Source organism: Phaenicophaeus curvirostris, chromosome 4 (genome assembly GCF_032191515.1).
Source record: "Phaenicophaeus curvirostris isolate KB17595 chromosome 4, BPBGC_Pcur_1.0, whole genome shotgun sequence".
Taxonomy (NCBI): Eukaryota; Metazoa; Chordata; class Aves; order Cuculiformes; family Cuculidae; genus Phaenicophaeus; species Phaenicophaeus curvirostris.
Window position 1 is genome coordinate 53,062,664 of NC_091395.1, and position 12,795 is coordinate 53,075,458.

Here is a 12,795-nt window from a genome sequence, read left to right on the forward strand (position 1 = left end):
CTGGGAACAAATCTTTGCTAAACTGGGCAGAAAGAACTGTACCTTAAAGCTAATTTTCTAAACAAAGTGGTAGCTGCCAGCTTTTAACTATCGCCCAGAAGAGTCGTCTGGATAAAGATCAATACTCATGAGATGAGCGAGCTACTGCTGTTTATTACCTGTGCCTAGAGCCTTCAACAGCTAGGAGCATCTGGCTGTGTTTGCTGATGATCTCTGCACCTAAACACTCACTAAGGAGAGAAAACAAAGAGCAAAACAAGGGGGTTGGCTGGACCCCGGAGCAAAGACTCAGGAGGAGACTGAGACCTCCCCCCACCTGGCTGCGACTGGGAAAGGAGTGGAATGGAGGCATCACACCTGGATGGGGTGGGGAGGAGGCACAGAACTCTCCTGGGGGCCTGGTACATGTCCTCCTTTGCGTGAAGTATCCTCTGCCCCAATATCCGAGCCTCACCTGCAATAGCCCACTCCTCTCCCACACCACCTCCTAGTTCTCCCATATGCCTCCAGCTTCGTCTTGCCACTCACCAGGACATTGTCCTCTCCCCGGGCATGCCAGGACACTGCTAACAGGATGGTTTCCCTTGGGGGCCTCCCAGCAGCCTTTGCTTCCTGTAGACAAAGGTGCTGGTAAGGTGAGCAGTTGACACGTCTCCCATTTTATAAGGACTGAATAATTATTTTGGCATTAAAGCAGTGCCAGTGGAGTGCATCCTGACTGCCCTTTTAGGATCACACATGATTCTGGGCAGGTCAGATCTGCCAAGTTACATTCATAGAATCATAGAATCACCAGGTTGGAAAAGACCTACCAGATCATCTAGTCAAACCATTCCTATCAAACACTGAACCATACCCCTCAGCACTTCATCCACCTGTCCTTTAAACACCTCCAGGGAAGGTGAATCAACCACCTTCCTTAGCAGCCTGTTCCAGTGCCCAATGACCCTTTCTGTGAAAATTTTTTTCCTAATGTTCAGCCTAAACCTCCCCTGGCGGGGCTTGAGGCCATTCCCTACCATCCTTTCCCCTGTCACTTGGGAGAAGAGGTCAGCTCCCTCCTCTCCACAACCTCCTTTCAGGTAGTTATAAAGAGCAATGAGGTCTCCCCTCATCCTCCTCTTCTCCAGGCAAAACAACCCCAGCTCTCTTCAATAACATTCACTGGAAAGTAATAATGAAAAAGTCATACCAGGATTTCCACTATTTTACTTGGTTCATAAAGGTCCCAGTCACCAAAACTATTCTTGTCTGGGTGCCCAGCAACCTTGGTGCAGAGTTGCTGAAGCAGAAACAGCTGCCTGCCTGCTTCCACACCCAGCCCCAGGGCAACCTCCAGTGGCAGCGAGGTGCCCCCACAAACACGGCACTGATGGGTGTCACTGGGAGCCCCAGCATCACCTCTCCCACCACAGAGCAGTGCTGCTCCTCCGTCCAGAGGCTTACATACAGAAATAAAGTAAAGCCACTGTTTCCATTAAAGCACCAGGATAAAAATCTGCTTTCAAAAGATTAAATTGTCAGTCACTTCCCCATGACTCATCTAACAGCCCAAGATGCGCTTCTGGCACAAAACCAAACTCGCCATCCACTGAAGACCCAATTAAAAAGAAAAAAAACAGAGCAGCTATTAGCTTAAAATTCTGTGTGAACTTTTTTGCTGGTTACTGGTGAAGCCATATACTTGTTGAGACTCAGGAATCAGTGACGTTGAAGTGCATGCATAACTCAGAACAAACCCAAGGATCTATGTAGAAATGGAATTAACCAGGCACATATTTAGCTTTGCAGTACGTAAAGTGCTTTATTGAGTCAAAGTCTGAACCACAGTCCGCTGACATAAATGAAAGATCTTCTGAGGACTTCGGGTTTGACTCATCTCTACTCATCTTTTACCACGACAGCCACACGTGCTCTTGGAAATATAGCTTACAGCAGCAATCTACAGGGTATAGTCTCATCTGACATACATCTTTTTTATGGTCTCATATACTAAACTCTGCGGAATATAGCTTGCTTCAGCCTACCCCAATCAAGCAGAAGATTCTGCCAGTGGGATGTACACGTTCTGCAATCTGGTTTCACAGACACATAGCATGCAATAGGAGAAATTAGTTGTAATGAGTAAAATCAACACCAAAGATAATCAACATTTTATTTATAAACATACATTTACTATAAAAGCTGTTGCATTTTAGACAAGTTCTCCTAATTTCCAGAGGCATTTAGAATAAATAAAATAAAGGAAAGATTAGCATAATTGGTATCCAACAGTAGCCCCAGCCAGGACAGCGATCCTTGTCCTTAAATGGACATGCAGATAAGGATGGTCCCCTTTTGGTTCACCAACCTCTAAGGACATTCACCGAGAACTACAGATGTACTGCATCAATAACACTATAGATCAAGGGTAAGGGAAAAATACACCAATGAAAATGGGGTCGTGAAACACAGATGGGTTATGAAACCTGTTCAGGTTCTCTGAAGTAATAAGAGGCTAAATAAATTCAGAAACACCTAAAACCTATTACATACATTGTACTTGCTTAGCAATAATAAATCAATTTCTTTTGCAACAAATACATTTACATTGTAGTTCAATTGTAGTAAAGCATTTTTTTTAATGTGCTCAGAGATCCTGGTATGAAATGTATCATATTTATGTGTTTAATCTGGAAAAAAAGAGGAAAAAAATCTTAACTTGAATGAATTTGCCATGTAAGTCTCCAAAGGAAATACAAAATAAAATATAAGCAGTTGGCAAGTACAATTTAGAAAGCTGTTGAAAATTATTCTGTGCTGGTGAATAGATCTTCATCATGAGGGGAAAAAAAAATCTTCATCTGAGAAAGCTGCTGCATTTTGCTGTACACACAAACTCCACTAAAACATGCATATATGAATCTAACTGATAGACACTGGGATCAACTTCTAAGTGTCTTCAGAGATCCAGCAGTATGTCTGCAATATGATTCACCCCCACCCTTTGCCCATGCATTTTAGTCCCAATCATGCTCCAAAATCTTTTGGGCACCTACCCCTACATGAACGAGAAGCAGATCTAACCTGTGACAATCAACCCTTCTATACATTTGGGGACTGATTTGCACATCTAAACTCTATCACATGGGTGAAGCAACGTTAGGGACTCATACCAAGCAGATGCACAAGCATGCATGGTTTTGCTTAAAAATCAGGTCCAGACATCATATATTCACATATTCTTAATGAAGCACGTGGAAACAGACAGATGTACAAAGTTGGCTACAAAATCTGTTTCTTGAATTTCCACATTATGCAACATTTACAGGAAAATGTCATGATGACCACATGCAAAGTTTAAGCATCCTGGTTATCAAAACCCTCTAACAGTAAATCGTGCAGATGGTTAATCAAAATATTGGACATCACGTCTATTTCCAAAACATTTTTCTGATTTTTAAAATTTTTTTTAAAAAATATTCCACAGGCGAAGTCCATGAAGGACTTCAGCTTTTTTTGATTTATTGCATCCATAAGTCATTGTTGACTGTGTGCAACAACTTTGCATTTTCTAAGGCACAATTTAAGGAAGTAACATGTAACTTTCCAGCAGGTAGTCACAATGTCCTCCAATGACAACATCGTACATGGGTTTTCTGTGACATGCAGTTTTGCATGGGTATGCAACTCACATGCAAACAAATGTCTAATGTTTAAATAAATAGTTGCTAGCTATAGAATAACTCAAAATTATTGCTTCCCTAATAACCACTTTATTTCCATTTACCGACACATCAAAGACAATGGATGTGCATATAGATAAAATAAATGTCTATTAATTTAGTTTTAGCACTGTTTTAAGGCAGAATAAGCAAATTTCCTCCTCCCTCCCCCCTTCTAAGTTGCATTGTGATCTGCTAAAATGAGTGCTAGGATGTTTTACAATTGTAACACATCCCCCTATTCCTGTCTATGTATTGTAAATAAAGTGACTCAGCTCCAACCACTGTTTCAACAAGCTGCTGGATCGCTTTAGGAAGGAGCACACACTTAGTCAAAAAGCACAAATGAAAACTGGCCTAATCATAGGCAAGTTAATTTTTTTTTTTTTTTTTTTTTGCCTAACACTGCCAGCCTCCTCCCTGCCTGCTTCATGCACTCCTGGGCTTTGTTGACTTATTGGGGTGGGTGTGTGGACGAACACAGGTTCAAGGCTGCTTAATTCCCTGTTCTGGAGAGCACCCAAACCATACATGTTTCTCTGCAGGAGACTTCAATCAACCGTAATGTTTGCAAGTGAATGACTAGATCTCAAACCAACTCAGACCCATCAATGGGCAAGTTACACATCAAAGAAAAAAGCTTCACCCTAGCATCAAATTGCAGCTCAGAGACTCACAAATCAGCTGTGCCCACCCACTCAGCTGCCTCTTCCTCACGTCACCTTTAATCAAGTTTAATAACATGGGCTGCTGAACTTAGTAAGGACTGCTCCTAATGGGAATCTTGCAATTGTTAAGAGTGTGTAGTCTTTAGGTTTAATGAAGAAATCTTTATTGGAGAGAATATTAAGGTATAGTCATGAATATTACTTGAGGTACACAAACAAAAACATCCTACCACTAAAGGTGCAATAATTTATTTTTATGACTCCCACCCTCCACTGAAGGTACTATAAAACCAAAATGCTTCAGAATTACAGGATGTATTATCAAACTAGCCTCTGTATAAAAAAAGTTATAGCTTCGGTTATAACAGAGAAGGTGTGCTGTGATGTTTAGTTTTTCAAATTCACTGATTAGATACTATTTTAAAATTACTTCTCAGCTCAAGTTGGCATATTCTATAAAGGTTCTGTAAACTTAGATTTATTTTAATTCCTAGAAATATTATAACAAAGAAGCTTTATCACATGTTTATTTTCTTATTACTTTCAAAAGAACAAGGTAACAGACTGAAAATCATAAATGTATATGAAAGGTGAGATTTTTTGTATAGAACGCAGGCTTTGCTTTCCCAAACACAGTCACACATGTTTTGCAAATTTCTTAAGAAAGGAGAAACCCAACATATTGCATTTTAAAGGAGCAGGTGCAGCTTTTTTATGAGTTGTTTAAAATGAGATGAGAGCCGTGATGTCCATGGATTCAAGCTCTTACAAGTGATTGTCTGGAGGCAGCCGATATACATGAGAAGAGAGATCCTTCTTGGAAGTTATTAGGACTGAAAGTCATGTCACAATGTAGTTGGCTGTCCAGCAGCTTGATAAAACAAAACAAAACAAAATTATTAGCTGACAAATTTTAACATTCATACATAGGCATTTCCTTATACGATTTCTACAAGTTAAAAAAATGCATCTGGAAATATCACAGAATCACAGAATAACCAGGTTGGAAGAGACCCACCGGATCACCGAGTCCAACCGTTCCTACCAAACACTAAACCATATCCCTCAGCACCTCGTCCACCCGTGGACGAGGAAAATATGTATCATTTATGACCTGCTTCTCTTTCTTCCTGCAAAGCTGGGGCACTGACTGCAAAGGAGGATTCAGCATAACTCCAGTGGAAATACGTTTTCCACACCATAATAGATCAATGCATTCTGCTTGCATTTTTATTTAATTTTGCTCCCCAAATACTTGTCGGCATATTTACTTTCAGGTTCTGCAAAGGCAAAATAGTAAAGCAAAGGACTGATGAGTCCTCTTTTGCTGTGTCTGGTTTGTATTACGTGGTAATACAGAGCTCTTGTGTTATTCGGCCATGCAGGGAATATCATGAATTTACTTCTTGCCTTTGGCTTCAGCACTCACAAATCTGGAATTTTCCCCCATGTTTGACATTGAATACCGAGTTCCCTTGCTTGTGAGGTTTTGTTATAGAGAAATAACCTACCAACAAAACCCCATTCACTTTTATTTGAAAAACAGAAACATTTTGGACCACTGACCACTACATTATCTTTAAAGCTTTTTTCTCTTAAAGTTTTTAGTAATTTATTTTGAAATAAAATCCTCCACAGTTTCAAAAAAGCTTCTGGCAGCAAAATATTTCATCAAGATGTCCATAAGCTTTGCAAAACAATACCGAATAATCCTGGGTTGGTCAGAGACCGTCAGTTGTGCACCTTTCTGAGCAGGTTTTCAGATGTAGCTGTGAGAGCATTGCAACAGTTTCTTCTTCATTTCAGATGTGGAGTCTCTCAAATTGTAGTTAAAAATGAACTAACCATATTTGCAGTTTCATCAATTTGAAACCAGTACCAAGAACCAGTGTAACTTAAATTCATCCCACTCATACTTTGAGACTTTGCTTGAGGAGTGGACACAGCAGGAAGACGCAATTTGTAGGAGAAAAGACAAAACCTTCCCATTATGATTCTTCAGGAACCATACGTTTCCTCAGAATGTATTCCTTCTGTTATGGCCCTGTTACTGTTGTGGTAGGTATGTACAAACACAAAACCTTACTGCATGAAACACTGTTCACAGTTTGGTACTGCCTTTTTAGCAACGCTGCTCTTGAAATGATGATGAATGGGGTGATTTCTACAGCATATAAGTGATAAATAATTTATTTGAGCCTTCATCCATCCTTAAGGGACCTCAATTTTTATTTAAATGAGAAGAATTAAGAAGAAAAGGAAAATAAGACTTCTATCACCTGCCTTTCTTTTTTGTGTAAAGATAGAAGTGCAAACGTGCACTTTAAGGGTCAGGATCTCATCCACATGAAGAAAGTTTACAGTTTCAAGCCTGAGGAGGAAAAGCTATTTCTAAAAGTGTCAGGTTGAATAAACAATAATAAAAAGTTGCTAACATTTCTTAGCAAGATTTAAAAACAAAATCGCCAAACAAATGGTTATACAACAGCACCCTCTAGCTCTGCTGATGGGGAAATATTTCCCTCTTGGAACAGGGAAAAGAAATCTCTTCTTCTGCTGGCAAAGGCAGGTATGTACTTTTCCTACCCCTGGGTTTCTACAGCCACTGTTTTTCAAGGAGAAGGGGAACAGTAAGTGAAAAGACTTCTATATCTTCACTACCTTCTATATCATCAATCAGAACTGTAGGCAGTGATTTTAATGAATAGTAACATGTACCAGGAAGACAACAATTACTCTTGCGGTTTCTTTCTGTGTCCCACTGTTTTGCACAAAGTAGAAAGCCAGCTTGACCATTGCCCATCTCATATCACTGGTGACATCAGGGTGAAGCTAAAATGCTCTAGCAATTTGGTATTAGTCACAGAAATCCAGGACTAAGAAGGGCTTTCAGGTGGCCTGCACTAAGGCAGAAAAATGCATCAAGTTTTTTCTGACATGCAGTTGTCTGCCTCGTTCTTCAAAACTTGCAGAAAGCAACACTTTAGCACATGTCTGGGAATACCACCACAAGATCCACTATGAGTTACAGAATGTTCCTAATATTTTCCTTGACCATTTTGTCAGCAAGTGGAGGCTTGGAGACATAAAAAATGGGAACTTCTCCAAACAAGGCCCAGGGTTCTAGGCACAGTAGAAGTGTCTACTTTGTCTCATGTGATGTGACAGAACCAAACCTCCAGGGCATGCAATGCATGTACACATGCACATGTACACATTTTATATTTATGTCTATATTTACTTTAGGTCTAATATTGCTGAGCAGTGACCCTGTAGGAAAAGTTTAATGGGCTTGGGAATCTTTTGTGATACAGAAGGATGATTAAAATAACATGGGAAGGCTTTGGACAGGATTTGGTACTTACTTCTGGATCGGATATAACAATCGTTGCAGTTAAGAAGACCATTTCTGATCCTGACATCTGTTCCACTTGTTGTATCTCCCAGCTGTCCCTTGCAAATGCCACACTGTCAGTTGAAAAACAGAGAAAGTAAGGGAGACCATGCCACACCTCTGCCTAATTTTTAGCTTTTGTTCCAGTAGTTCTTAGAACAGGGAGAAAAAAACAACCCCCAGAACCCAGCATGTACTGCTAAGGAGCACCACAAATCAGTGAAATGTTTATTTTAGAGCCAACAGACATGAAGTTGAGTGATTTTAAGGGACATCTGATTCTGATGTTGCATTCTGGGGCCAGCCCGTTTGTGTTGGACAAAACTTAGAGAGGCAAAAAAAGGCCGCATGAATGTCTAAAACCAACGGGGCCAGAGATAATGGAAATGGGCACTTTCTGAGTTCTCTGGAAAACGCTGACTTCAGACATTCAAAACCACTTGTGTAGAATATCTGTTGAGAGCTCTAGTGAATGGCCAAAGGCATTGCCCATTCCATAGACAAAGCTTTCCAACCATGTATCAGATCAAAGATGACTTCGGAATGGATCAGGCTTTTGAGAAAAAATCACGAGGTAGCTCATTTTATATTTAAAAGCAATTAGCACAACTGGGATGTTATATGATTCTTCTCTCTGTAAGTAAGGAAGCTAAGTTTGCTTGCCAATTCACAGATTTCAGTTCAATTAACATGTCTGACAACAGAGTAACACATGAGCTCCATTACTTTCACTGTCCTACAAACACACATGCACACAAACAAACATGCGAACCCCTTGGTCTTCTCATTTTCAATGTCACATCTGCAGCCTTCAAAATACTCTCTCCACACTGTGCCTGACTTCAGATTTTTCTTAATAAAGCAAGAGACGTACCCTGAAGCACTGAATATGGAAATAAAGACCAAGCGTTTCAATAATCATGGCAGCTCCTTTTCCAAGAGGAAGCCCACAGGTAGAACAAAGCTTCTTTCCGCTGACAGATCTAGAAGACAGACACAATTTTAAGAAAAAAACAGCAACTCATGCTAAAACTTATCCAAACGTTTACACAGGTTCATGGAGAGGGACAGGATGGGAGAACAGAACCCTGGGAAGTGTCACAGAAATACACATTGACCCTTCAACCATGTTGCTGATCAGTCTGCACATCTGCCTTGCAGGCAAGTAATCAGAGGACTTCAAATTCTTGAATGACAGCAGCTCAGGCCCATTTCCCTGCTAGTCTGCTGTGCTAGATCAAGGGAGATGGAAGCCTCTTAAGAAGGACCCAGATGGCAGGGAACCGCATTTGTGGATTACCAAGACTCAGTCAATGCCACAGCAATCAAAGCAGATATTCACACAAATTACCCAACACAGACTCTCAGCCTGGAAAATTTTCAGTCTATTTTCAAACGAGTTTGCTTACTGCAAGTCAGAAGGCAGGGATGCTGCTCTTACACCCTAATAAGCTGGCAAAGTCAATAATAGCAGCGTAAGTGCAGTAGCACAGATCAGGCATCAGGCACTTGCTAACTAATTATAGTTTATGCTGCTGCAGCTACATGCCTGTTAGTATTACAACTAGAGTAAAGCTGAAATCAAATCTCCATCTGCAAAGCAAAAATACTTCAACTCTCCTCTTAAGCTTCAGTCCTGTCTAGACCTTTTAAGTAAATCAGCTGTTTGATGACAGCTGGGTGAGGGATCAGAGCCTCAAGAACAACTGGTATTCTTTTTCATAATGGTTTTAACGGCAATGCAGGTGCATTCTTCCATGGGTTTCATGCTCTCCCTTTCTTACCCGTCTGCCAGACTGCCAGAACTGATGTCTGTACAGGGAGATGAATCTGAGACCAAAAGAGAGCCCTTGACATTATGTGTCTTCTATGCTTTTTTTTCAGCCAAGACCCATCCTGAGCCCATCTTTCTTTATCCCGCCATATATACTGACAGCACAGGCATATCACTGTCTCATTGCTTCATTCTCACTATTCTTTTTAGAATAACTTCCCTGTTTTTCCTCTTTTACCTTACAGTCTTAAGCCTTCTGCTCATGTCCCTCTGCATTATTCTTGAGTCCACCTTTGTTTTCACTTCTCCACTATCAGAGTTACTATAAGGACAAGCTAAAGCATTGGATCAAGGAATAAAGTGCTTTGAGAAATTTTTTAACTAAATTTTCTAATCCTTTTGTGGAATAACGAATTACTTTCTGTCCATCATTTCAAAAACTATGATTTATTTCAGAAAAAGATCTTGGAAAAGGGCATTAGATCAGGATACAGATGCTAAATAAAATGAAAAAGCTATTATGACTAGCTACATGTAGTAAGAATTATCTGCAATCATACCAAAATTGAAGTTACAACTAGAAAAAACAAAAGAAATTGTTCACATAAAAAATTCCTAATAATTTAACATCAGTGCAAATGGCATCATAAGGAGGGCTGTGCTATCAAACATGAAGAAAAATGTTATTTAAATAGAACAAAATTTGCTGAACTTCCTGTGTTGTATTATTTTTCCCTATTTAATAAGCCAACTGATTTTAATATGCCTCGAAATATCAGTGATTCTATCAGGCTGCAGTTAACATTTCTTTAGAGTTGGTGCACATATCTCACTGAATGCTGCACAGCTCATTACCCAAGAGAGACAAATCTCCAGGAGATTCGCATGAATGGAGAAAAAAATAAATGAAAAAGAAAACACAGCAAAAAAGCAAAATGTATTTCAAGTGTGGAAATTAAAGGAAGAATTTCCTTTTAAATCCGTAAGTGTTGAAATATTGGTTGGTGGCAACATCTAGAGCAAACCTTGCTGTTGAGCATGTGACTATTAACAGTGAAGACAACATCCTTTGGCTTAAGTGCTCTGAACTCACGCTTTACTGCTTACTTTCTCTGGGGCTTACATTATTCCATTTCAACTTCATTGAAATTTCAATGATCAAGCAGAGTCCTACAGCTGCTTTCTGAACTGTATTATTTGAAAACATAACAATACTGCTGAAGCAGGCAAGAAACATGGGAGACGGAGCTATTTGTTTATTCCACAGACAGTTATGAATTGCAACTTTTAGAAGAATTAATAGTGCATCCACATAATATTAAAGCAATTTACAGTGCGGCAGCTCACCAACGACTACAAGATGTATTTAGTCTGCAAAATTCCTTATTGACCTTTTGTACCTGTTGGGTGAATGACTCAGAGCGGCAGGAGAGCAGGGAGATGATGGCCCAGATCGGAAGTTCTCATGATAGCCTTCCCTAAGATACAGGAGAGAAAATGCATTACTACAGCTGAAGAACAGTTAAAACCAGGTGCACTGACAGATTTCAGTTGATGGATTTCAGGATTCCCAGCTCTAAAGCTTTTAGAAAAATCACGTATAAGTTTACTGTTCACTGCTGTTTTGATGCAATGGAAAACAGCACACACTTTTTGGCTTTGAGTCTTGGTCTACTTGCTATTGTTCAGTCAGATAACTCAAAAGGTAATCATCCGTGTGCATACTCCTATGCCTCTATCAACCCAACGTAGCTCACATCATGATGATGAAGGGTTAAGACAAGGCACATCATCTTGCGCCCAGGGGATGTGCACAGAAGCACACTGGTAGAGCAGATGTGGGGTAGTTTTACTGAGCAAAAACCAAGCTACTCACACTGAAAAGTGGCTTATTCTTATTTGTGTCCATTCTTCCCTGCAAGAATTTGGTGAGAAAAACCATGTTTGTTTTTTTGTTATCAGAAATCACAGGATTGATTCAACCCCTCACTGTTTAAAGCTGTTTACAAATTAAATAACAATTTTCTCAAACACACATGAGCAGTTTGTTACAAGGAACAGGCAATCAAACCTCAGTCTACATTAGTTTTGACTGGATACAAGCTTCATAGAGGTAATACCTTCAAACCTCAGTCTACATTAGTTTTGACTGGATACAAGCTTCATAGAGGTAATACCTATCTTGCAGGATACTGTTCATATATATACATAGGCTAATGAAAAGATAAACCTTTCTCATTAGAGAGAGACACTTTTTGCAAATACTAGGTAAACATATTCCTTGTTTACTGAAACATCTGATCTTACTTTTTTGTAATACTCACTCAAAAACACAAGACAAAGCATCAGAGAAGAAAAAAACTTGATCAAATTTATAGCAGAAAAAAAACCAGTAAACTCTATGTATCTTCTTTTAAAAGCAATAATCCTTCAATAACTAGAAATTAGCAACCAATCTGTCTTTAGAAGCTGTGGAATGAAGCTCTCAGATACCAGTTTCAAAGAAGCAAACTCCTGATATTCCCATCCTGACATTTAGACACTTACTACCTATAAATGTTTGCCTTAGGCATTTAAACCAAATGAAGCACATGAATAGTTATGCAGATAAGTATTTAAAGACCTAAGGAGAAAGAAGACAGGGTGGCAAGCAGGGGGAGCCCATAATGAGAAAAGAAGGATAAACATTAGCAGTCTTGCTCGGAAAGCCAGGAATCAAAGGTGTCTGCACACTGCAGGACTACTCATGAAACTTAAGTGATAAAGAATGCTTAGTAGAAATATGAGGGAGAACAGAGTGGGCAGGACTTCTCAATCTCTGCAATAATCTTTATTTTATGTTCTCACCTGTTCACTTCTCCTGCACTCTGGCCCAGGAACTGCTTCTGCCGAATGTTCTCTGCGCGATGCGGGGACTGCTTTGTCAGAAACTGCTGATTCCAGGAAACATCTACAACGGGAGGTAGGAAAATCTCAATACTTGTGATAAAACCCGTTTTCAGTACTTATTGACCAGCATAGCTTATGGGCACGCCATAAAGGAGACATAAGATGCACTGTTACTTAAAAATAAGTTCTCCGAAATCCCACACAAAGTCAGAGACAGGTGCTGCTACACCAGAAGACCTCTGTGGGACAATATCCCCCTGCATTACCTTCACGTATGCATGACTTATCCTGCTGCTGAATCTCAGTTTCTGAAGAGGGAAAGAGAAGTCAAACAGCTGTCCACAAATAGCACTTGGGAAAATAAAG

General features: G+C 39.8%; 1 protein-coding gene across 1 annotated transcript in view; it reads right to left on the reverse strand.

Moving 5' to 3' along the window:
* Positions 1–2,141: 2,141 nt before the first annotated feature.
* The window catches only part of LIMCH1 (LIM and calponin homology domains 1), a 185,054-nt gene continuing 174,400 nt past the window's right edge, over positions 2,142–12,795 (reverse strand). Inside the window, exons 31-35 of the mRNA XM_069856127.1 lie at positions 12,388–12,490; positions 10,932–11,018; positions 8,641–8,749; positions 7,738–7,840; positions 2,142–5,243 (exon numbers count right to left, since the gene is read on the reverse strand). Coding sequence (XP_069712228.1) covers positions 5,218–5,243; positions 7,738–7,840; positions 8,641–8,749; positions 10,932–11,018; positions 12,388–12,490 — 428 coding nt within the window. The 3' untranslated portion in view covers positions 2,142–5,217. The remainder of the gene's footprint in view (positions 5,244–7,737; positions 7,841–8,640; positions 8,750–10,931; positions 11,019–12,387; positions 12,491–12,795) is intronic.